At 46.4% G+C, this 21,799-nt stretch overlaps 2 protein-coding genes and 1 long non-coding RNA gene across 17 annotated transcripts in view; 1 reads left to right on the forward strand and 2 right to left on the reverse strand.

Moving 5' to 3' along the window:
• Positions 1–177: 177 nt before the first annotated feature.
• Positions 178–3,943, reverse strand: VAMP3 (vesicle-associated membrane protein 3). The gene is made up of 5 exons (NM_001039489.1): positions 3,865–3,943; positions 2,383–2,464; positions 1,602–1,760; positions 875–926; positions 178–490 (listed from the first exon to the last, which is right to left on the reverse strand). Coding segments are annotated over exons 1-5 (315 nt in total). The 5' UTR covers positions 3,867–3,943; the 3' UTR covers positions 178–470.
• A 1,336-nt stretch (positions 3,944–5,279) lies between these two features.
• The window catches only part of CAMTA1 (calmodulin binding transcription activator 1), a 224,029-nt gene continuing 207,509 nt past the window's right edge, over positions 5,280–21,799 (reverse strand). For 2 of the 15 annotated variants that reach the window (XM_040651217.2, XM_040651213.2), the window contains 6 exons: positions 21,208–21,228; positions 18,747–18,940; positions 18,476–18,550; positions 16,069–16,099; positions 12,776–12,957; positions 5,280–8,805 (listed from right to left, as the gene is read on the reverse strand). In XM_040651217.2, coding sequence (XP_040507151.1) covers positions 8,742–8,805; positions 12,776–12,957; positions 16,069–16,099; positions 18,476–18,550; positions 18,747–18,940; positions 21,208–21,228 — 567 coding nt within the window. In that variant the 3' untranslated portion in view covers positions 5,280–8,741. Of the gene's footprint in view, positions 8,806–12,775; positions 12,958–15,974; positions 15,988–16,068; positions 16,128–18,475; positions 18,551–18,746; positions 18,941–21,207; positions 21,229–21,799 lie in introns of all 15 variants that reach the window. The other 13 variants (XM_040651218.2, XM_046903189.1, XM_040651225.2 and 10 more) reach the window with 9 other exon arrangements.
• LOC121107364 lies at positions 9,811–14,538 on the forward strand. Its single transcript, XR_005841385.2, has 3 exons — positions 9,811–9,955; positions 10,062–10,178; positions 11,868–14,538. It is a non-coding gene; the product is annotated as an uncharacterized LOC121107364 (long non-coding RNA).

The following is a 21,799-nucleotide window of genomic DNA, read 5'->3' on the forward strand; positions in this document are numbered from 1 at the left end:
CACGCGCCGCCGCACGCGGCCCCCGTGCGCGCGCCAACCCCAGCGCCACGTGCGGCTCCGCCCCCGCGAGACGGGAGAGGCGGGAACGGCCGCTGGGAGCGGCGGCTGCCGCGCAGTGAGGGCCGGGGGGGGCCGGCCGAGGCACTTCCAACGAGGCGGGGGGGCGGCAGACCCCCCGCAATGGCACTGCGGCGCGGCGGGCGGGTGAGGAGGACTGAGGACGAACGCGGCCCCCAGGATCCGATCCTCCTCACCGGCGCCGCGCTCCGGCTCACCGAGGCACTGTACGGGCGGCGGGCGGTGGCTGTTAGTAACTGACAGGAGTGTCTTAAGGCAACCAGGTAAAGTTAACGTTTCAATCATCAGAAGAGTTTCGCTTTAAACAGCAGTAGACGGGCTGAGAGTGCAGCGGGTTTGGAGCAGGAAGGCTGAGGAAAGGCACCTTCGGTGTGAGGGGTTCCTCCCGTAACTCATTTGGACACGCTCACAACTACAAAAAGAAAAACAGACGCCGTCTGAGTGCTTCCCTGTCAGCCCTCTGCAGTAACAACCCCACACGTTATGGGCTCTGAATGCTGCAGGTGAGGGGGACGCGGTGGCTCTGCACACTCACAGTGCACAGCTGTGTGAGCAGCGCTGTTTGCTCTGTAGGGGGTCTCACCTACACAGCTGTTTGGGACTCAGTTAATAGGGCTTTGCAGCAGGGGCTTACCACTCCTTGCAGTCAACAGCAGTGAAAGCAGACGCTGCTGTTTGAATGCAGTGTTGTCTGTAACTCAATATGGAGTGTCCCACCTGCTGCTGAGTTTCACCAGCTGGCCAATTAAGCCCATCTACTCTAACTCAAAGAAATCCCCGTTCTGCTGAAACTTACCAATAATGATGATGATGATTATGACAACAACAGCTATCAATATTGCCCACATCTGTGAAGAAAAAGTCACTCGTCACTTAATACAAACTGCACAGCAGCATTCAATAGCCTTCAGAGTACAGGACAGCAGCCCTTGCAAAGCACTTTCACTTGGTGTGGTAGACCTAGCACGGCAATTAAAACCTTTTCCGTATGCAGTCTTGCCTCACTGTTACTACCTAGAGATGGTAGGTTTTGTAACACAGGCAAATCAGAGTAGACCAAGTTCCTTTCTACTGTGACTCCATGCAGGCAAACACACAGCAGGAATAAAGAACTTAAAAAATCATACCTCCTCTAACTCTACACCACATTTTCTGTTGTCTTTGTTGCTCATCAATGAGGATTCCAACCTCTGCCAACAGCTACAACTATAAGGAGACTGAGTGAGCTCATTCTGCTTGCTTGCACATTAATATGCATTTTTAGCCTTTTCCTCCTGTACCCCAAAGCCTCAGATCATTGCAGCATTTCCCTCTGGCCATTACCTGCTCACACGAGGCCTTGTATCAAGTGGCACGGCTGGTAATCCACCTTTCAGTTACTTCACCTAACCACTGCCGTGCTTTAAAACTAGATGCTATAAAAATGAACACTGCCTGAAGTCCCTTTTACCTCTTTTGAGATGCTGACTGTAACACTGTTAATTGTGATACTGAATACTCTAAGTGTATTATGCCACGATTACCTTACAGTTCTTCCACCAATACTTTCTTTTCAGCTTGGCTGCACTGGTCTCAAACTGGGAAGCTCCCGCTTGCAGCGCATCAGCACGGTCATCCAACTCCGACAACTTCTGATCTCTTTCCAGCACCTTGTCCACATTCACCCTCATGATGTCAACAACCTACATCAGTAAGTTATCAGCTTTATTAATCATTATAAAATTCATTTGCAGGCAACAGATGTTCTCATCTAAGGAGCAGGAACACGCCTTTTAGGGTATCCAAACATAAGCCTGAAATTCACCTGCAGCTGGAAGTCCCTAGTGCCTACTTCTCAGTGTCAGTATTGCCAGTTGTGCTGATATTCCCTTGAACCTGGGATGTAATTCCTGACTAGTGCCAGAATGACTTGAGGCATTCAAGCACGATAGTCAACCATATGTCAAAAAACAATGTTAGCAGCCAGACTGGCTCTTGGCCTCCCCAGGAATCGGGACATGTCGTATTTAGAGGTAAACTTTCTTTGCTAATGAAGAGAAGCAAGCTTGTTCTCTGTAAAAACAAAGCTGCTTGTCTTCCCAAAGCAGCAAGCTCTGAGTTCCCAGCTAGCATTTGGGCACTGGTAACTTTTCTCCGTTTACTGCAGCTGGAATGGAGTTAAGGTGACAGATACAACAAAGAAAGACGAATTATAAAAGGTTTCAACTTCATATCAAGGAATAGCTACTTTGGCCCGTATATTTATTCTAGATACCAGATTTTATTGAGGAAAACAATTACACTTATCTAACTGGATTTTTTTACCTCATCTACTTGATGTTGAGTTTGCTGAAGTCGACGGTTACTGCCAGCAGGCACATTTGTGTTTCCAGGGACATTGGCTGACCTGCAGTAAAGAAAGCCATTGGTATTCTGCTTAGTTTTTCTTAGAGATTTTGCTTTCAAGTTGACAGGCTTACAATGAACAAGTTATCTGACCTTCCTGAAAACAGGAAACTTTGATTCCTGGAATAATCTTAGAGAAGTTTCATTTTCTTTTGGAAAAGTGATGTTTTAGCAGCTGGCTATAGGTCTAAGTCAAAGTGCATCCTAAATCTCTTGCCAATGAATTGACTGATGTACTAAAAGAGAGTAGTGATTAGCTAATACAATAGTCTATATTAAAGTATATGGCAACTCCTGTAGTGCTCAGAAGGGGCTCAGGTTCTCGAGCAAGCGCAGGCTCAGTAGCATTCTGTTTTTCAGTAACAAACTATAAGCTTCAAAACCAATTACCAAAGTACAGGAACTTTCACGGTTGTTCTGCGTTCTTACACAGAGCGGTTGTCTGTCTCTATTCTTTTGAAACAGTTGATATTGAGCAAGAGAAAGCACAAGGAAAATGCATTTGGTGTACAGAACAGTTAACCTCCAGTCAGCTTTGAGCTCCTAACCCCAGGCAGTCAAATTCTTGTTACTCAGAGTACTACACTGTGCATTGCTGTAATCAATGCAGGAGTCCCTGTATGCATTTCTCATGCTCTGCTCACAGCTTTAATGACTTTCTGTTGTATAGCTCCAGAACTCTATTTGCTTTTCCATGTTTTCCTTTTTTCTGCATCAAAAGCATGTATTGTTCAGTGCAACCTGATATCCAGAGGGTTGAACCCGAGTGTTGTTTATCTTTACATATTTGGGCACTAAATTCAAATCTAGATTTAAAGGAAGTGGACATGCACAGGGACCCATACCCAAATACCCTACGATAACAACACAAGGCTCAAGAGCAGCCCATGTTTGACCCGATAATCACTCCTATGTTTTGGTACTCAGGTCACACGTTCCGTGCTGTTTTATTGCTATAAATATTTAGAAACTGCTTTCTGAGGCTCCAAACAGAACACACACAAGAAAAAGTCGCCTCTCATTTCTTTGCCTACATCGGCAGTGCTTTCAGGAAAGACTCTGTAAGTTGGCAAAGCTGCCTACATTGTCACGGGGAAGCCGGACAGGATACCCCCCCACCGCCTCCAGCAGCAGCTAAAGGCTCTGGCACCCGGCCCGCTCGGCGGCTCGAGGTGCGCAGTCCAAGCGAAGGCAGCGCTCGGCCTCTCGGCTCGGAGCGCAGCCGCCTCGGGAAGCCTCCACCCACGGGCGGAACCCGGCCGAGAGCAGCAGCCCGAGCTGGGCCGGGCCGAGCCGCCCGCTGTTCCTGCTTCACCCTCCCGGCTGCGGCCGGCCTCCCCGCCGTCCCTCCTGAGTCGTTCCCCGCCCGCTGGGGATTCCGAGGCGCAGCTCCGTACTCACATCCTGCCGCGGGGACGGAGCCGCTGCGCACCCAAAGCGTTCGGAAGGGACCCGACAGGAAGTGCGAGCTACCCCGCGGCGCCCGGATGTGACGTCACGGGGGCAGGCGAGCCACGCCCACAGGGCGGGGCGCGGGGTGGGGTTGCGTTGGAACGATTTGCTCATAGCGGCGCTGGGACGGTGTGACGGGGCGGGTGGTTCTCTTATTGAGGCTGCTTTTCTCTGCCAGGGCAGCCTCGCAGGCGCGTACAACAGTTGCGTTATTGAGGATCGGTTCATACAACTTACGTTATCTGTCCAGTGCAATAGGTGGCTTTTAACTCTCACTGACCACTGTTACCGTGATATTAAGTGTTAGCCGCTAGGTTTCTGCATTTGCAAACCTCGTGGGTGCTCCCAGGACTTGCCCTGCTCTGCGCAGTGCCAGCTGCGCCACTTCCAGCAGCGCCCGGCGCTGTGTCCCACACAGGGAGTCGTTCTGCTGCAAAAACCGACTCAGCAAAGCTCCTCAGCCCCCATCAGCGCACACCTATTGGGCAGAACTGCTTTAAGCTGTGACAGAGAACCCGAGCAGAACTGGTGTTCAAAGAGCGTTTGGATGTTGTGTTGAGGGATGTGGTTTAGCGAGAACCATTGGTGAAGGGTGAATGATTGGTCTGGATGATCCTGTAGGTCTCTTCCAACCTTAGCGATTCTATGATTCTATGATTCTATGGCCAAGGGCTGGTCAAATATTTACAGACATGCAGTGTCATCACCAGATGGAACTTTAAGAGTATTCTACAACTTTAAAAAAATCCTGCATGTCATATCGGCTTGGAAATTGATTTCCACCGAGCAAAGCTGCAGCTGGGCTGAACCCGTGTTTGGGGACAGCTGGAGAGGAACGTTACTCGGCACCAGAGATCTAAAACAGCTCTTTTTGTTGTAAGAGCAGCCAACGTGCAACAGCAAAAGCTTCTGTTGGCGGTGAGGCAGCGGGGGCAGCGGGCATCGCACGCTTTCTCTTCAGCTGAGCGGAGCTGCTGCGGCACAGCGCTCTGCAGACCTGGGGGAGCTCCTCCCGGCTGTGCGCTCCGTGCCCGGTGGGAGGCTGCAGACCGGAATGCAGAAGCAGAAAGGGCCGAAGATCCGGAGGCTGCATTGGTGCCTGCAGGGAATCCCAAAGGCTGCAGACCGGAATGCAGAAGCAGAAAGGGCCGAAGATCCGGAGGCTGCATTGGTGCCTGCAGGGAATCCCAAAGGCTGCAGACCCGGAGGCGGCCAGACTTTGGACCGTTCCGGTTAGAACCAGGAGGAAACCAGATGGCGTTTACAGAACACATTATTTTGTGGTTACTTACAGCGACTAAGGGGAAACGTCACCTTTTCAAACTGGAACAGAAGAGACTGAGTAAAAAAAGGCAGACGCTTTGTATGGGGAAATTTTCTTTGTTTTTAATTTACAGCAGAAAGAATATAAAGCATTCAGAAAACATTTTCCATATTTTAAGGGCAATTCAAAACATTTTGCATGGTTCCAGCAGCTGAGTTCTTCAACAGATCCATTGATTCAGTGATGCTTTACATGCACGGTTACAAAAATAAAACTTACAAAAGAGAAGACATCTATACTAGTTTTACATGCAAGTCTTGGGGACCCCCCATTGGGCACCAGCTATTGTGTGGAACTGCCATAAGCGTGCAACCAGAGAGGGGGTTCATGTTATATTTTGTATTTCTTTCACACAGTATTACTGCTGTCAAATGCGTTTCACAAAGGAGCAATTCCACGATCAGAAGACAGAAGGTTTGGCTCCTGGCACTTGGGAATCTGAACCTTCCCGGGAAGCTGCACTTAGTTTATCTTCTGTGAGAACACAAGTTCCACAATGGAGAAAAGGGTGAGCGAATCACTTCACTTCAGGGGGAGTCTCCGTAACTCCCCGGGGATGCACTGAAGGGTTATGACCCGACACAACAAAGCACTTAGAAGCTGTACTTGGCTTCAAGCAGGCAAGTATTTCTGCTGACCCTGCGGAACTGCTTGCATGTTTAACACCAAGTACACGCTCAAACGTTGTGCTGTAGCAGGATCTAGGTTAGTAGATACACCACCAGGCCCATGGATCTGGAAGAGTAATTTGAAATAGCTCTGTATATTACTGAATCATTTTTCTGAATACAGGGAATTAAAATATTTCCACTGAGGTCACTACTCTTGTTAGGAAAAGGTCGGTTCGTATCGTCACAACTGGCTGATGTGTGGAGCAACGCTTCGGTTCCAGAATATCAGAGTTCCTCCAGTGTTAATACAGAGCATTTCCTATCCATCGCAAAGGAGATTCTTCTGCATTTCTGGTTTTGTGTGTAAGGACAATTTAACAGGTAAAGTCCTGATTCCATACAATAAATGGAGGTTATGAGCTGCCCAAAGCCACAGCATGAGAACCATTCGGTTTTACCTTTTTTTTTTTTAATTGAATCAGGTCATAAAGCAGCAATTCAGAAATGTACAATAGAATTCTGATAATGAGCTATAGCACACACCTACTGTAATTCAATGCTGGCAGTGAAAAGAAGTAATTAAAAACAGGTACAATTATAGAAAAGGCACCAAGAGCACTGACCCCAGGTTTGTTTTCGTGTTTGTTTTTTGCCACAATCTTTGTTTTTACTCTTCTTTTAAAGACACCAGTTTAAAAGCTTCTTTTGTGTGAGTATTTTTAGGCTTCGCGGAAAGCCTTCCGTTTAAACACTGCAGTTGGTGGCCGGGATCGAGCCAGAACGGTTTTTCCAATAGGAACAATCCCAAAGGGACATCGGTCCGCTCAGAGACCCGCAGCGCCGCCAGCAGAACAGACACAGAGCAGCAGCTTCTGCCCCCCGACGGGAGCGCGAAGCCCCCCCGGCGGCGGCTGCAGAACCGCTTCTCTCCCCTTCCTGTGCGGCCGGGCTCAGCCCCCTCCCCACCGCTGAGCATCTGCGACAGTTTTCCATCAGTACTTCGATTTATAAAAACAACAGCACTGGTTTCTTTGGCTCCTCACTATGTGGAAATAGCAATATACCATGACACCCCTACGAGATCAGTTTGCATCTTTTTTTGTTGTTGTTGTTGTTGTTTTGCTTAGTTTTTTTTTTTTTAATTTTTTGTGCAATTTTTGTTATGTTTTCTGACGTCCAGCAGGAGATATGAAAATGTGAGAGATTTTCTACTTTCATACTATTTCTTTTTTTTTTTTTTCTTCATTTTATATTCATTCTAAGTGTTCTTTATTGGAGTGAGTGTATGGTGTTAAGCTAGATACGTTTTTGTACTTTTATGATTATCTGCTTTGCAAAAGTAACGTCATTTTCTGAAGCAATATTAGCATTCACATTACTTGGCACCATTGGCAAAAAAATTGAACAAAAAGGAAAAAAGAGACAGGGGGGCAAAAAGAAGGAAGGAATAAAGAACGGAAACTGAACCAAACCGAACTCCTGGTAGCCAAAATCAAATGTAAACATATCCTTTTTTTTTTCTTTCTTTTTTTTTTAAGTAATGTTGCTCTGCCTTTTTTTCCTAAGTCTAAATACAGCAGCTCTTTTTGCCATTTAGTCATGCTTTAGCAAAAATGTTCTTCTAAAGAACATTTAAAATAAAGTTTCTTATAGTGAAATAAAGTTTTTGTTTCATTTTACAGACCATAGCCACTAATGCTTTGCTTTTGTTCATTTCTTTTTCTTGAGTTCATGCACATATCTCTGTTTTAATATATACAATATGTACAAACAATACATCCACACTCTTCTCGTTCATTCAGACAAAACTATACAAATAATAATTTTATCTTGCCAAGTTATTGACCCTTTATGAATAAAATATTTAGTAATTAATCAATATATTCCCTTTCAAATATTTTTTTCTCATTTTCCATTTCTACCTTCTATATATACAGAAACTGCCCAGATTTGATGAAAGAGCCAAAAAAAAGAAATTTACTGGCCAGAATGCAGCACCACTCTGCTCTTTAGGTGGTATAAAATGTCCAGGCAACAAATGTACGTGACTCTGCAAAAGGACAAGAGGTTTGACAGTTACTTAGGACAAAAAGCTACATGTCTTGCAAATTATTCTAAGAACTTAATTAAAGTAACAGTACGTGAAAGTAAGGCTAGAAAATAAAGTGCTGAACATGGGAGGAAACACATGGCAATCGATACGTTTTTGCAGGTTCTAGAGTAAAAACACCAAAAAGAAACTTTGTAAAACTCGCTGAAGTTGCTCTCTCTGCTCCTTGCACGTTACCCGTTTATCTGACATGCCAACCCCTTCCAAAAGCTCCCACGGGATGTATTAAAAACCTGCAGAGTTAAAAAGTTGCATTAAGTGTGCTGTAGAGATTTAAATAAAACACAAAGGACAGATGTGCGAAGAAATGAGGATGCATGGACCCAATAAAGACGTACTGATCTAAGCCCCTCCACTGAGACTCTCAAAGCTTCAGTTTCTTGGAGATGACCGACAAGTGCAGGAACAGCATTCTTGTGTTGCTTGTGCATTCCCACCTTTTCTTAACAATATTTTTGGTATAATATTTGTACAGTTCCACATGTTGTTCAATACAGCCCTATATGAAAAGGATAATTAATCGCTTCTTCCTTCTTGGAGAATGAAGCAACTCACAAATTCTTCCTGGTGTCTTTTTTTATCCCTATGATCCAACAGAAGATTGAGTTCCAAGATGTCTTGCTGAACAAATTAAATGTTGTCCATGAAAGTGCAAATGCAATGACCAAAACATTACTGTTAAAATCCTGCAGATGGTATTTCCAGAACTGCAGTGGGTATTTTTGTTGTTGTTGCATGTCTCTGCTAAAAACAGAAAATGAAAACAGTCTGAGAAGCAATGTCACATTGCTACGGGATGCTGCTGCTTATCTTCAAGTTCCTTGGCCTTTTTCAATTCTTTCACTCTGAAAAAACAAAGAGGAGCTATATAACACTTCTAATCCAAAACGCCTTCAGTGCAGATAAATCAAAGCGATTCCTCCCTCTAACTTCCAGTACAAAAGACACAACTCCCAGAGCAATGACAGCAGGGCAATGTGCTCCTGACACCGTAAACAGTTGGAAGCGCAAGAGTGGGACAGCAGAAATCAGAGACAACACACATTTGGACACATACCCTGATTTCCAGCTACTGATCTAACATGCCCTCGTTGTGGCACTGATGTGGTATGCGTATCAGCAAAGGCTCCCTGCAAAGGAGCCCAACCAAACGGACCTGGGCTTCCTGGGCAGCCCCTGTACCTGAAGGCGGTGCAGCAGAGCTGGGCAGGCTGCACACCTGCAGCACGCAGCTCCCGATCCCTACGCCCTGCCTGCTTCCTCTGCCTTCCCTCCTGCCCTGCCAGGGGAGGCTCGCCCCTAAGGAGTAGAAGGCAGCTTAAATTAAGGTGATGTAGCTGAGCCTGCATGTGCCCAATTACTCCAGTTAAAACTTGGAAGGATGGGTAACCAAGGTTTGATATGCAGAATCTCATCAGGGCAGCAAATCCATGCAACAGAATCCAACTAAAAGTGAACAAATTTAGTGAAGGCCAAGTAAATATAAACTAGATACTAAGAGGTATCAGGAGAGCTAAGTAGCAGGAATGTCAGTTTGCAGCCTCTTTAAGCAGCCTCTACTCATACGTTATCTTTTGGCTCTTCTACCAGCTTGCTCAGGGTGTGAACTGACCTCCATGTCACTGCTTTATTTACCTTTCTGTATATACAATTACAGCAGGCAGGAGGAGCTGGCTGCTTTAACTCTGAGCTTACTGGCAGCTCCAGCACTCACAGACACTCAGCTTGTGAAACCTGGGGGAAACAGGAGCCCATGAACGAATCACACTGACTGATATAAGCAAGGTCAGACCTTTGCTGGTTATCTCACACTGTTGGAGAATATCATGCCTGGAAGGACAGAGTGCTCTGCCAGTGCAGATGTGCGTGCCATTTTCAGAGCCTGAAGACCTACCTTCAAGAGGCCCTGGCACTCCTGAAACCCAAGTCTGGCAGAGAGGAAGCCTCGATACAGCTCTCCTGGTTGCCAAGAACTGCTCTGATTCCCTGGCAGAGGTAAGGGCAAGGCAGCAAGCAGCACCACGCGCTCTGACTGCCTACTTGGGTAGTGCTGTGCTGAGCCTCACTTCCTCCTACAGCTTTACAGTGATGTTTTCTACAGGGAAATCGTGGCTCTCCAGACATCAGAGCTCTGAGTGAGGGCTTCAGCATCACACAGAAGACAGCAAAGCCCTGCTCGCCTCCAGGGGGTTGTGATGTATTCTGGTGTTACCTGCTGGTAAGTCCACATCATCCCTTCACTACAGGAAACACATGAGAGCTGGTGCAGTGAACTGAAAATGTTCACAAATGACGATTTGACCATCTTCAGTATATTTAGTTTTCTTGTAACAGAAAAGCAGCCTCTCCTTTGAAATCTGTAATGTTTCTCTTGCTGCACCACTTAGAACAGAAAATGCACCAAGGTGATTGCTGTACTAGAAAAACATGTGCCTCTGGGCAGTAGTCTATTTTTAAGATTTAGATTAACTACACATATGTTCAAGATACCATCTATTAACGCATGATTAGCAGTGCAACTTCCAAGTGTTTTCTGTTGCACTTCAGTACTGCAATGTAACATTAAGCAGTTATTGTAGATCTCTTACTGAGAACATGCACATTATTTAAGCTAGTGGCTCTTTCACTGAGACATGCTACACCTCACTTTAGCACTTCAACATGCAAGGTCTACGCTAACAAAGCATTTTTGCAGGAAGAATGCAAGACATGCTTTGCTGCAAACTTCAACCTACAGCATGCAATATCTGTACTGGTGCAGACCTACTGGATCTATTTAACTGGAACATACATGCCAAGGCGAGTTGTTATAGCTATACTATATTACTGGTTACTGTATTACAAGTTACCATTACACTCAACATTTGCACTAGCACAGATCTATTGAGAAACATACAATGCTTTCCTTGGTTAAATGTGTTTTACATCGATTTACAGATTTTCAGGCTTATAAAAAATTCTGCAAGTGCAATAATTGTTGCTTAAAAGCCCAAGAACACACCAGTATTGCACTGCCCTACAGTACAGTTACAGCCCTTGAACATTTGTCACGTGCACCACTGAGAGATGCTGCTCAGTACAGAATGGCTTGAAAGAAACTATGAATTCCACCACATTTATAAACTTCAAGATGCTGGCCATCCCAACTTATTAAGCTACTGCATCTGTTTTTAATTAAACTAACCTCTGTGTGTAGTAAACAAAATCGGGCACTTATAGGAGTGCAGATAGGTACTGGGAGTCCTTCATTCGCCCACTGCACCAGCCAGTGTACAGGAAGACCTGCAGCCTGTGGCTGGTGTTCCCTCTCCCTCACTCTGCAGAGTAAGGCCCAAGGATGCCCTGAGATGCTCTTCTACTTCACTGTGGCTCAGGCAAAATCTGAGAAACTGCAGCACAGCACAGCCAGAGTGGAACTCAAGTAGTTCTTTACTCAGATCTTTGCTTCCATTTTGTTACTGCAATATAAAGTGTCAACACGAGCCTGGGGTCAGCATCTCCTCTTTGCTAATCCTCTGCATAATAAACCTCCTACATTTTCAAATGCAGTTAAAAAATAACTTGACTGGGGAAAAACACTCTGGACAAGGCAGGACCCTTAAAAATAAAAACACACTGATGAAGTGCTGCTAGGACAGCTTTTAAGTGAGCAGTACAGCACTGCCTGCATGCTGGAAGGCAATCCACCTTGGGTCCTGTATCTCTACTCTCAAAATTCAGATAAAGGAAGAAGGCCAAAGTGTAGGACTTGCAGTTACAAGCACTAATAAAGTACTCTAAGGGAAAGCACACTAATGGATTGTTCAGAATAGTGCAGACTACTGCAGAAAAGAAGAATGTTCTCAGAGAAGATATTGCAGTCTTGTTTGGCAGACTAACTGTGAACCTTTGTTTGTTTTAATAATAGGAAAGTGGGAGAGCTGAGAGCACATCTCACCAGCAGGCCACGTGCTGACAGATGGCGTACAGACCTCAGCAGATGTCCATAGCACCGGCTTGGATCTCTTGTGAAAGCACCTCCAGTTGCACGAGGACTGGTGGTGAGTTCAAGTGCAAGCCGGAGCACACCAGAAAGGGCACCAGGCTGCGGCTGTTCCAATGCTCCCAACAAGAAGCACCACCTCCCTTTGACAGCCACTAGAACCATGCACAGAGCTACAAGGACCGCACACTCGTTTTTGCACCGATGAAGCGTTCGGCAAAAACCTCCTCAAGTAACACTTCCTCTAGATGTAAGCATCTCTGAAGTACAAAGTCATTCCCTCAGCCATCACTGAAGAGCAGATGGACAGAAAAAAGCACGTGCAATAGAGATGGTGACTGCTAAGGGGTCCGGATCACGGCCGTGGTGCTGACAGACGAGAGGGGACAAGAAGATGATTCCACCTCTGAGCTCAACACCGGAGAGCTACGTCACGTCCCGCCCCGCACAGCCCCGTCAGACCAAGCCTCTGCCCTCTGAGCAGCGTGATGTACTCGGGCACCACAAGGAGGTTGCATCATTACGTGCTGAAGCAATGTGGAAAGCAACAGCCCCAGAAGCGAGCAGCAGCTTCTCTCCCCACGCGCCCTCCCGAGTCTCGTATGGGGGTGTGTCAGCAGATGAATCAGGCCTACTTACAAAGAATTACAGCAAACAATGGCTTCATGGGTAAAGCGTAACACAAAGCTGCTTCGTCAAACTGACTCCATAATGCCCAGCCAGGGAAATGTTTAATGAATCTGTGAGTTTTACAGCAGTAAGTTCTGGCAATGCTGAAGATCGCTGTAAGGCACGGGGTGCAGGAGCCAGGGAAGTCTTTTCTGGCAAGTTACCTGTTGCTCTGAGAGCTGAAATAGCCTGTGGGACATTTAAGAAAAGGGAGCTCTTGCCTTTTTCCAGATATCTCATTTGGGTTGCAAGACAAAAAAGACAGAAAGGCCCAATAAGAATGACACCCCAGAGTGCGCGGTCTGCAATTTAACACACACATTTGAGCTCCAAACACATTCAGCCCCTGCAAGAGGGAAATGAAAAAAGAAATTACTTTGGAAACGTCTCTCTTAGGTACCGCATAGCACCTGCACAGCTGTATAGCAGAGTGCTGCATAGCCCAGTGTATTTTCTCTTAAACTTGAGCAAATGGGACTTATCAATTCCTTATAACGTTCCACCATTCTCGATATTATCAAGAAGAAATCAGGCACTTAAATGCAATTGCATGTGTTAAAAGAACAGAATAAAATAAACTAGAAGTCCTGGCTGTAGTGGAGTAGGAAAAGGTTTGTCACTGAAATGCCAAGAAAGGGAAGGTTATGCAGAGAACAACAAATACAGCAAATGTCGTTTTCTCAGGCACAAAACAAAGTTATACTTACCAGAGGAGCTGAGTTCAGGCACTGTGTGCACACTCCCCAAACTGGAGAGCAGCATTTAATCAAACAATAAGAGATGAGGTAGAAGGAAGGAGAATCTCCTTCTAAATGAAAGAGGCCACCAGTGAATATTTTCTGCTCATCATAGGTGGCAACAGCTGGGCCTGTTCTGTCCTAGAGAGGACAGAAGTTTTGCTGCAGGCACAAAGAGAGCAGCCAGCATAAAGAGACCTCGGGATCTGCTGCTGATCCCAGCCCAGAGGAGAGGGCACAGCTCAGGCAGACACATCTGTGTTCATGTTCTGCACCTCCCAACAGAGGTCTCCTTCATGCAGAGGATGACTCCACCAGGCCAGCTGACGCTGCATTCCCTGGGATGAAAGCTATGACTTAAAGGCAATAATCACCAGACCCTTTTCGTCTGTAAAGTTCTTTAACTTCTACACTAAATTTAGTCTCACTTGAGTTGGACAAAAGAAGCCTCTCCCCGTCTCATTTCACTGATCCTGGTGTAATGCAACCCAAATCAACCCAGGAAAATGAACGAAAAAATTCATCTCAGACTGAAACACGGACACAAACACTGTGACCATTTATCTGCATAGGCAGACTGCAGGAGCAGAGTCAGAGTACAGAACGCCTCCACTGTGTGTGACAGACATTCCTTCCCAAGTGTGGACATGTCAGCCTGTGCCTGTCAGAGAGCCCAAAAAGCTTTTCATGTGTGCGTGCAGAGGCAGCAGATGGACACACACTGCTATACAAACTCAAGGCAGCAAAGAATTATTTGCCCTAACAGAGTTTTTTTTGGCAGAACAGCATCTGATACACTTCATGAGAGATATTTTGTAGGTATCTTATAGTTAACCTTTTCCAGGCAATGAAAGAAAGCACACTTAAGCCAAATAAAAAGATCACACGAAGGCAAAGCCAAATGCTCTTTAGTAAGGAAAGCATCACTTATGCACCCAGAACAACTTTTGCTGAGATATACTAAGGTTGTCACAGCCTACCCCCCTCACATACTGCCCATTCCTCACCACGGAACACGTTAATTCTGCATGACTGATACACTTTTCCTGATTTGTGCTTCTTTGGTGATGGGCTTTAGGTGCAAATCCAAATGGCTGCACCATTGGCTGTAATAATGTACAGAATGACAAATTGCTGCCTCAAAAATAAAACACTGAGCTACCAGGAAAGGGAGGACATTACCAACACCATACGTGGCATAAATGCATCTGTCTGCAATGTGTTCTTGTATTATTTAGCACCAGCAAAATGATATTCCCATGAGCTCCTCACTTCACCATCAGACGGGTATGAGAAGCTGTGACACACTCCAGCACGGGATATCAGTGCTTACTCCTACAGCATCTCATCTGGAGAATACGATTACAGTCCTCCTTTGAAAGCTACCAGCACCAGAATCTGTCCCTGCAGACAGCTGTCATAAAGCTAAGGGCAGACAGCTACGCTACACGTAGGAGCTGGGTTTTGCTGAGCCTGTATTTTTCTCATCACTGGCTCAAAGCCATTTTAATTCCATTGCTCCTTCAAAGATTTTGACTGCTTTTACCGAAACTTCCAATGCTGTTGGGGCACTCAGTCTCCCTGTGGAGGACCCAATGCCACCCAGCAGCTGTGCTGCTGCTCCCCTTCCCATGCACACACACTAATGAAAGGCTGAAACGCACAAAGTAGCCTTGATTTGTATTCACAGAAAATTCATTACTGCCCAACAACCACTCATGGAACGAGCAAGCTTCCAACATTCGTGCACCAAGGTTTCACACAGACTCCTCCTCACTGTCTCCTGTACCACTGCCCTGACTGCAACGCAGATCAGCCCCAGTGCATCTTGCAACTGCAGCAGCATCTGCTCTCTGACTGGGAGCCCCAGTTCTGACTGGGAACTGCCTGCGAGCCAAAGCACATCAGGCAGCTGTGGGGCTGGAAAGCTTCAGTGTGCACCCACCCTTCTGCTGGGCAGCAAAGCAGCCTGCCAGTGTGATCCAGCACACAGGAGAGCACACTCTGTCCACACTGAGAGTGGCACATCCAGCAGAAGCTCACGCAGCACTTGTTGTAAGGGCTACAGCATTTTTTATTCATTGCTTTTCTTTCCCACAGCACAGACTGACAGTAACAGCTTAGAGAAGCAGCTGTCAAAGAGCTGGCCCTGGCAAAGTAATCAACCTGGTGTATAACTTACCACGAGCAGCTTCTGGGAGACAAGCATTGGTGCTTAGCTATCTTAGGCTGTGAAAAGGAGCATGAAGAGCTCTTCTACTTCACTGTGGCTCAGGCAAAATCAAATACCCATCTAGTGTAAGCTGCACCTGCACAGCAGCTTCTAGCCTGAACGCCATTGCATTTCTCACGACAAAGGGCATCGTTACGCAGTGAGAGTGTGTCAGTGCAGACCCAGTCGAGTTCCAAGATGTACTAACAGTTACTTTGGATCCCGTAAAATATCCCATCAACACCACCCCTAAGCATGCCCATGATGAATACACATGTCCTTTTTCACACACTCATGCATTGGTAACATCTACTGCAGAGCTCTGTCCTGTTATAAAAGCAGCAGTGTTAGTCATTGCAGTAGGGTTAGTTTATACAGGATTCTGTTTATATAATTAATGGAGGTGAAACTTACTGGCGTATCTTGGCTGCAGCCCCATGCAAGCAAGCAGAAAGCAAAAATATTTAAAATGGAAGAGAGGAACTGGCTAGCAGGCAGCTACACTCACCCTTTTGTACAGCCTATGGTCCACCAGTGGGCTTCAGATTGCAAAACAATACCAAAGAGCTATTAGCACACACATGGCAATAACCATACCTTACCAAGAGTTTCACTTCAGAGAAGGAGATAACACTTCTGCTTGCCTGGAGAGAAAGAACCCTTCCCACCTCCTGCCTAATGGACTCCTTCTCTTTACCAGGGAAGAGCAGTCCTGTGCTTAGGTGTTTTAGGGCAGGTTATAAATAAAATAAACCCAGTACTGTCATCCCCATGGTATTTCCAGCTGCATCCTGCCTTCCCTTCCTGCAATCCAAACACTACTCCACAGAAGATACTGCAGATCGTAATCACAGTAGTAATGGTGTAGATACTTCCAAGAAGAGTCACATTTTCATACAATTCAGAGAACGGATATGAAATAGTGCATTATCTTCCTGGTGAAAGCTGATTGTGTGGACCATATATGGATTCTGTTCAGCTAACCCAAACCCACTTTGGAACTCTCCATTTTCCTTACAGTTCTAAGTTAGTCGGAGGCCACTGAATAGGTGCAGTCCTTCCCACACAATTAAATATGCAAACCTTTGGCTGTCTGACACAGGACAGGAGCCAGGCCGACCCACAGCAGCTGTCACAGCAAAGTTTGGGTTGGAAGTTATGTCAGCTGACAGGTCTGGGCAAGGAATGTGGATGGGCAAAGATCTGCTGTGAGGTCAGGACAGTTCTGTTTCTCATTCTCTACAAACAGCGGTTCAGTGATGAGTCAGGTTGATACCATGTTATGGCTGATGCGTATCCTTCGCCAGATTTTTGTCAATATAACAATAGATGGACTACTATTTATTTCAAAGTTAAATGGAAAAGATGTGTCTGATTATCAGAATGACTGCTGGTGATGAATGACCACTTTTGTCCCCGTGCCGCCTGCTAACACTCAGCCATGAGAGCTCCAATATCTTCTCTAAAAATACACTCAACCAAAACTTACATCCTTCTTATTTTCAGCAACATCTACTCATCCATTACGAAAAGAGCTCCAGACACAGAGCACCTATCATTGTCTCCAAACATAGGGAATTCTGTCTGACTGGGCAACAAGGGTGGGTTCAGACCAAAATGCTTGTGACTGCTTGGAGAAAGTACATGATCGTGAAGGTGACTGTTTTCATTTCAGAAGAAAAAGCAAAGCTTTTGCTGCTCAAAAGAAAGATCAGAGCATAGGCAAAAGGGAAGGATTTGCCTGCAAACTTCAGTGATGCCAATGAGTAAGTCTTGCACTGCAAAAGGAACAGGAAATGCTGAGAACGAGGAACAAAACGAACCGAAGGCAAGAAAAATTGCTGGAACTATGGGCACTCCTGAAGAGCCAAGGTTAGCTGGCAGCCAGAGATCTAACAGTGTGAGTGCACTGCAACCTCCACAGACGACAACACAGCGGGCTTCCCCACGGACTGCCTGGACCTCAAGCAGAAGGAAGTTCCAAGTCTCTGCCTCAGCAGAACCAACCTGCCTAATGAACACAACCAAACCTTTCAGCCCCTTCCACACACCCCGCTGAAAATGAGAAGCCATTTGTGCTTCTTTGCCAACTGTCCGACCACCTGCTAGAGGATGAAATGCATGTGTGGTGAGAATGGAGAGTAGAGTCAGAAGCATCTGAATTCACTTCTGTCCAGGCAATTTTAGGTTTGCAGCCTATGCTGTATGGTGTCTTTTAGCTGGGAAATCAGAACAGACACCCTGCACATAGCAGGTGCAGCAGTGCGAGGCACAAGGAAGCATGTGGGCAAGCACACTCAGGTTCCCACAGTGGCGTAGAGGAGTCATCATCTTATCTACCTGCACTGCAAGCTGCTGAGGTCTGCGTGGAGTGGCTGAACTAACTTTGCTGCTCTGTTGGCACATTCCACTTATCTATGTTATAAAGAAGCTGTATTTGATGAGAGTGACCACACTGAAATTGTTTCTGGTGCATTCCAGATGTTACTGCATTTTGCTCCTCAGCACGTACCACAAATGCTCTGTGCAGCATACAGGTCTGGGCAGCACTCATACATCGTAGCCATCCTTCAAATACCTCTTTTTTTTTTCCCCCTCAAACTTCCTCAAGTCCAGCTTTAAGAATCTTTGCTGTGTCTTCCTTTGCTCAAACTCCCTTCCGAGTCTGCCCAACACAACCGTGGCTGCTCTACCACACCAGCAGTGGAGCTCAGTGCGATGACTGCCTTTCAGCAGCATTCCTGTCAGAGATTTCCTTTCTGCCAGCTCATCTTGAAAGCAGCTGCGCTTTGTTATCCCATACAAGCTCAGAATGGAATCGATTCTGCCCTGCTTTGCACTGCACTCACTGCCGACACACACCAATACCTCACATTGCTGTGCTGAAGGGCATTTCCCAGAGGGTGATGTCGTACCTGTGGCGGCAGCGTCGTAAAAACCGCATAATCTTGCGAGCAGCTTGGTCCTGCTTCTTGGTAAGCAGACTGCTTCTAAACACACACACACAAAAAAAACCCAACTTTGAAGCACAAACAAAGAAGGGGGGACTGGCACTAAATGCAAGAACAGTTATCCTCCGAGCCACGGTACTTATCCCGCCAGCCGTGTCCATGACAGCACAGCTCTGACCGGGGTAAGCAATGACACACACGGCTCCTGGTGGTTTCTTACACCCTGGCAGCTCACCTGAGTTTCTGCTGCACAATGGTGGCTGCCCGACGGTTCTGCCTCCTCTTCCCACATTCTTTGTAGCTGCGGTAGTACTGCTGGATCAGCATTGCGGCCCGTCGGCTCTGCTGGAATTTCTTCTGCTCATAATAGCTTCGGAATTTGCTCTGGATAAGAATGGCAGCTTGCGTCATCTTTTTATAAAGTGCATACTAGGAGAGAAACAAAGAGAGGCTGAGGCACTCTAAAAACCCCGGGGAGAAGCAAATTCCTACAGCAAAAAGCTCTCGTGCCACTGAGACACAACGGAAAGCCAATGAGCACCTGTTCACTGACTGGGACTCTGAGAAAAACGGCAACAGCCGATGGATGAGAGCTGTGAAATAGGTGCAGAGCTTTACTAAAGCCTTCACTTAAGAGTATCTTTTGAAGGAGTTACTTTCAGAACCTGCTTTGCTATTCACAGGTGTATTTCACAGTCCCAGGACAACATTTTGAAGAGCCAACTTAGACCAGCTTTGTCACTGCCATCACACAGCGCTGCAATCGTTGGGGTTGCTCATGGACCCATCTCAATCCAAACATCTCAAATGGAGTAATATTCCACTCTCACTTAAACCAAAAACCACAGTAATTTAGCAAGTCTAAAACTGAGCCTATGGCACAGGCAAAACCAATTGCTGTTGGAAGTCTGTTATCTGCCCTGACTGAACCTGCAGAGCTCTGCGAGCAGTCACACACATTGGAAACCCTCTGCAGCCCCACAATGTTGCTTCTACCCGCACACTTCCCACTGAAGCAGGAACCCTTTAAAAGCAAATCTGTACGGCACACCCTTCCCCTTTTAAAACAAGCAAGTAGGTGGCTGCTTAACAGAGATCAAACACCACCACACCTATTTTTAACAGCCATCTTTTTTAAGAGTAATGGGGATGCAAAATAATACACAGAAGTTGCTCTCACAGCTCTGAACTGACACTACGACAGAGCTTTGCCACATTCACACCTGAGTGACTCCCTGCTGTTCTGGGACGTTTCAGCAGCTCTGGCATCTGCTCTCTGTATTGGGCAGATGGGACACAGACACAGCCCTGAGTGGGGCAATGCCTGCAGGTATTTTAAAGGGCTTTCTGTGTCCGGTGGGAAAACAAAAACAAAAAAGCAAATGAACAAAAAAATCCCCAACATGACCCCACAGCAAGAAACCCCTCCAATGCCATCACAGACCACCATTTACCAAATTTCACTTTTTGGAATTGAAGCAGTCATTAGGTGCACTTATAGTTTGCCATTAGTTCTTTTTTTTTTTTTTTTTCCTTCTCCTGCTTTTATACATTTGTAATCAAATAGATCAGGCTGCAGTTTTAAATGAGCTGTTTTAAATAAGTCTGCTCACAGGTTGGCCGTGGTTTTCCTTCCAATTTTTAGCCCAGAGGGCACTTCTGTGGCTGAGTTACAAACCCCTGAATAGAAGGGTTTAAGTCTGAAATGGTGACGTGAGCTACGACTGTTCCAATGTCCTCATAGCCTGTGCTGATCTCAGTAATGCAGTCACACAGCAGCAGAGCACGGCGTGTGAAAGAGAAAATCAGTGTCTGCATACAGAGCCCAGCAGTGCTCACACTCTGCTCTAAGGCCCACTCGGTTGGTGTTACCTGCTCTGCTCCTGAGTCTCTGGGCCACCCACAACTCCCCCTCCTCCTCTTTTCCCTCCCTGGGAAGAGGACAGATGGAGAAATGGCCCAACCTCTGCCTCGCCCCGACAGAGCACCTGGCTGGTACAAATCCGTGGTGCTGGAGGAAGCTGAGGATGGAAAATCACCTGAGGATGCATTCCCTGCAGGAAAAGCACGCCGTGCATCCTGGTGAGCTTTGGGAAAAGCTGAGCTGATTGCAGAATGCTTAAAGCAAGAGGCTGCACAGCTGGAAAATCTGTCTTTACAGTGGAAAATTATTGGCAGTGACCAAAGTAATTGTGGCTGTGCCTCCAGCAGGTGCAGCACCCTACAGGAGACGGTGGTCTAAGGAATCCATGGCACTGTGATCCTATAGGCCAACAGTCAAAGCCCTCTGGGCAGCAGGCAGAGCACAGACAGCAGTGGCTGCATGGGTAGGACGGGAGTTCCCCTACAGTCCCTGAATGCCAAGGCAAAGATCACAGTGACAGCTAACGAGCAGCTGCAAAGGAAAGCTCCTCTTCTGGAAATGAACTCCAAACACTGCCTGCACCTCAGCCCATCACTGCTTATATGGGCTTCTGCAGAAGCAGGAGATTTGCTTTTTCCAGCGTCCCTCTATGCCGACACGCTGCGGCACAGCAGCCCCTGCATCCCTTCCTGGACAGGTTTGGTTTGTCAGTGATTTATCTGCCACAGACACTATGAAAACATTTCACTAAACGCCAGGTTCTCCTGCTTTATAGTGAGCGTGAAAGCTTTTCACCCAACGGGAATGGTTCCCAAAACAGTGTTTGTATTACCTTCAAGGCTATCCAAGTAAGCTTAGGGAGAAACAGAAAATACACAGTTAATGTTAGTTCTACAAATAAAGAATTGGAAAAAATATATATATATTTAAAAAAAATAACCCATCTTCTTTCAAAAAGATGTGATTCTGGGAAATTCCAGGGTCCCAGACAGAACAGTTTGCCAAGCAGCCTTTGAAAGGAATTCAGTTTCATGTTTACAGGAAGCATTGCTCCAGGACCGACACAGGACAGTCTGAATGCCCACCACCATGCGGTCACCGGGCACCACAAATGCTTCTCAAACAAATGGCTTTGAAGGCTGGAAAGGAGTTCAGCATCTTGCCTTCCATTTTACACCCCGTGCCTGTGTGGAGCAGACAGCGTGAGCCGAAGGCACAGCGACTGCAGCGAGGTGGGCTGCAGCCTCCACCAAAAAACCCAAGCCAAACCAAAACAAACTTCTTGTTCTGGGGTTGAGAACTCAGCCTAAAAACTTGTCTCCAACCAGAGACTGGAGAACAGTCCCAGTCCTGGAACAAGCTGCAATGAGCTTTAGCACAGGACTTCCCATAGCTTAAAAGTTTAGGTGTGCAAAATAAAACAA

Source organism: Gallus gallus, chromosome 21 (genome assembly GCF_016699485.2).
Source record: "Gallus gallus isolate bGalGal1 chromosome 21, bGalGal1.mat.broiler.GRCg7b, whole genome shotgun sequence".
Taxonomy (NCBI): domain Eukaryota; kingdom Metazoa; phylum Chordata; class Aves; order Galliformes; family Phasianidae; genus Gallus; species Gallus gallus.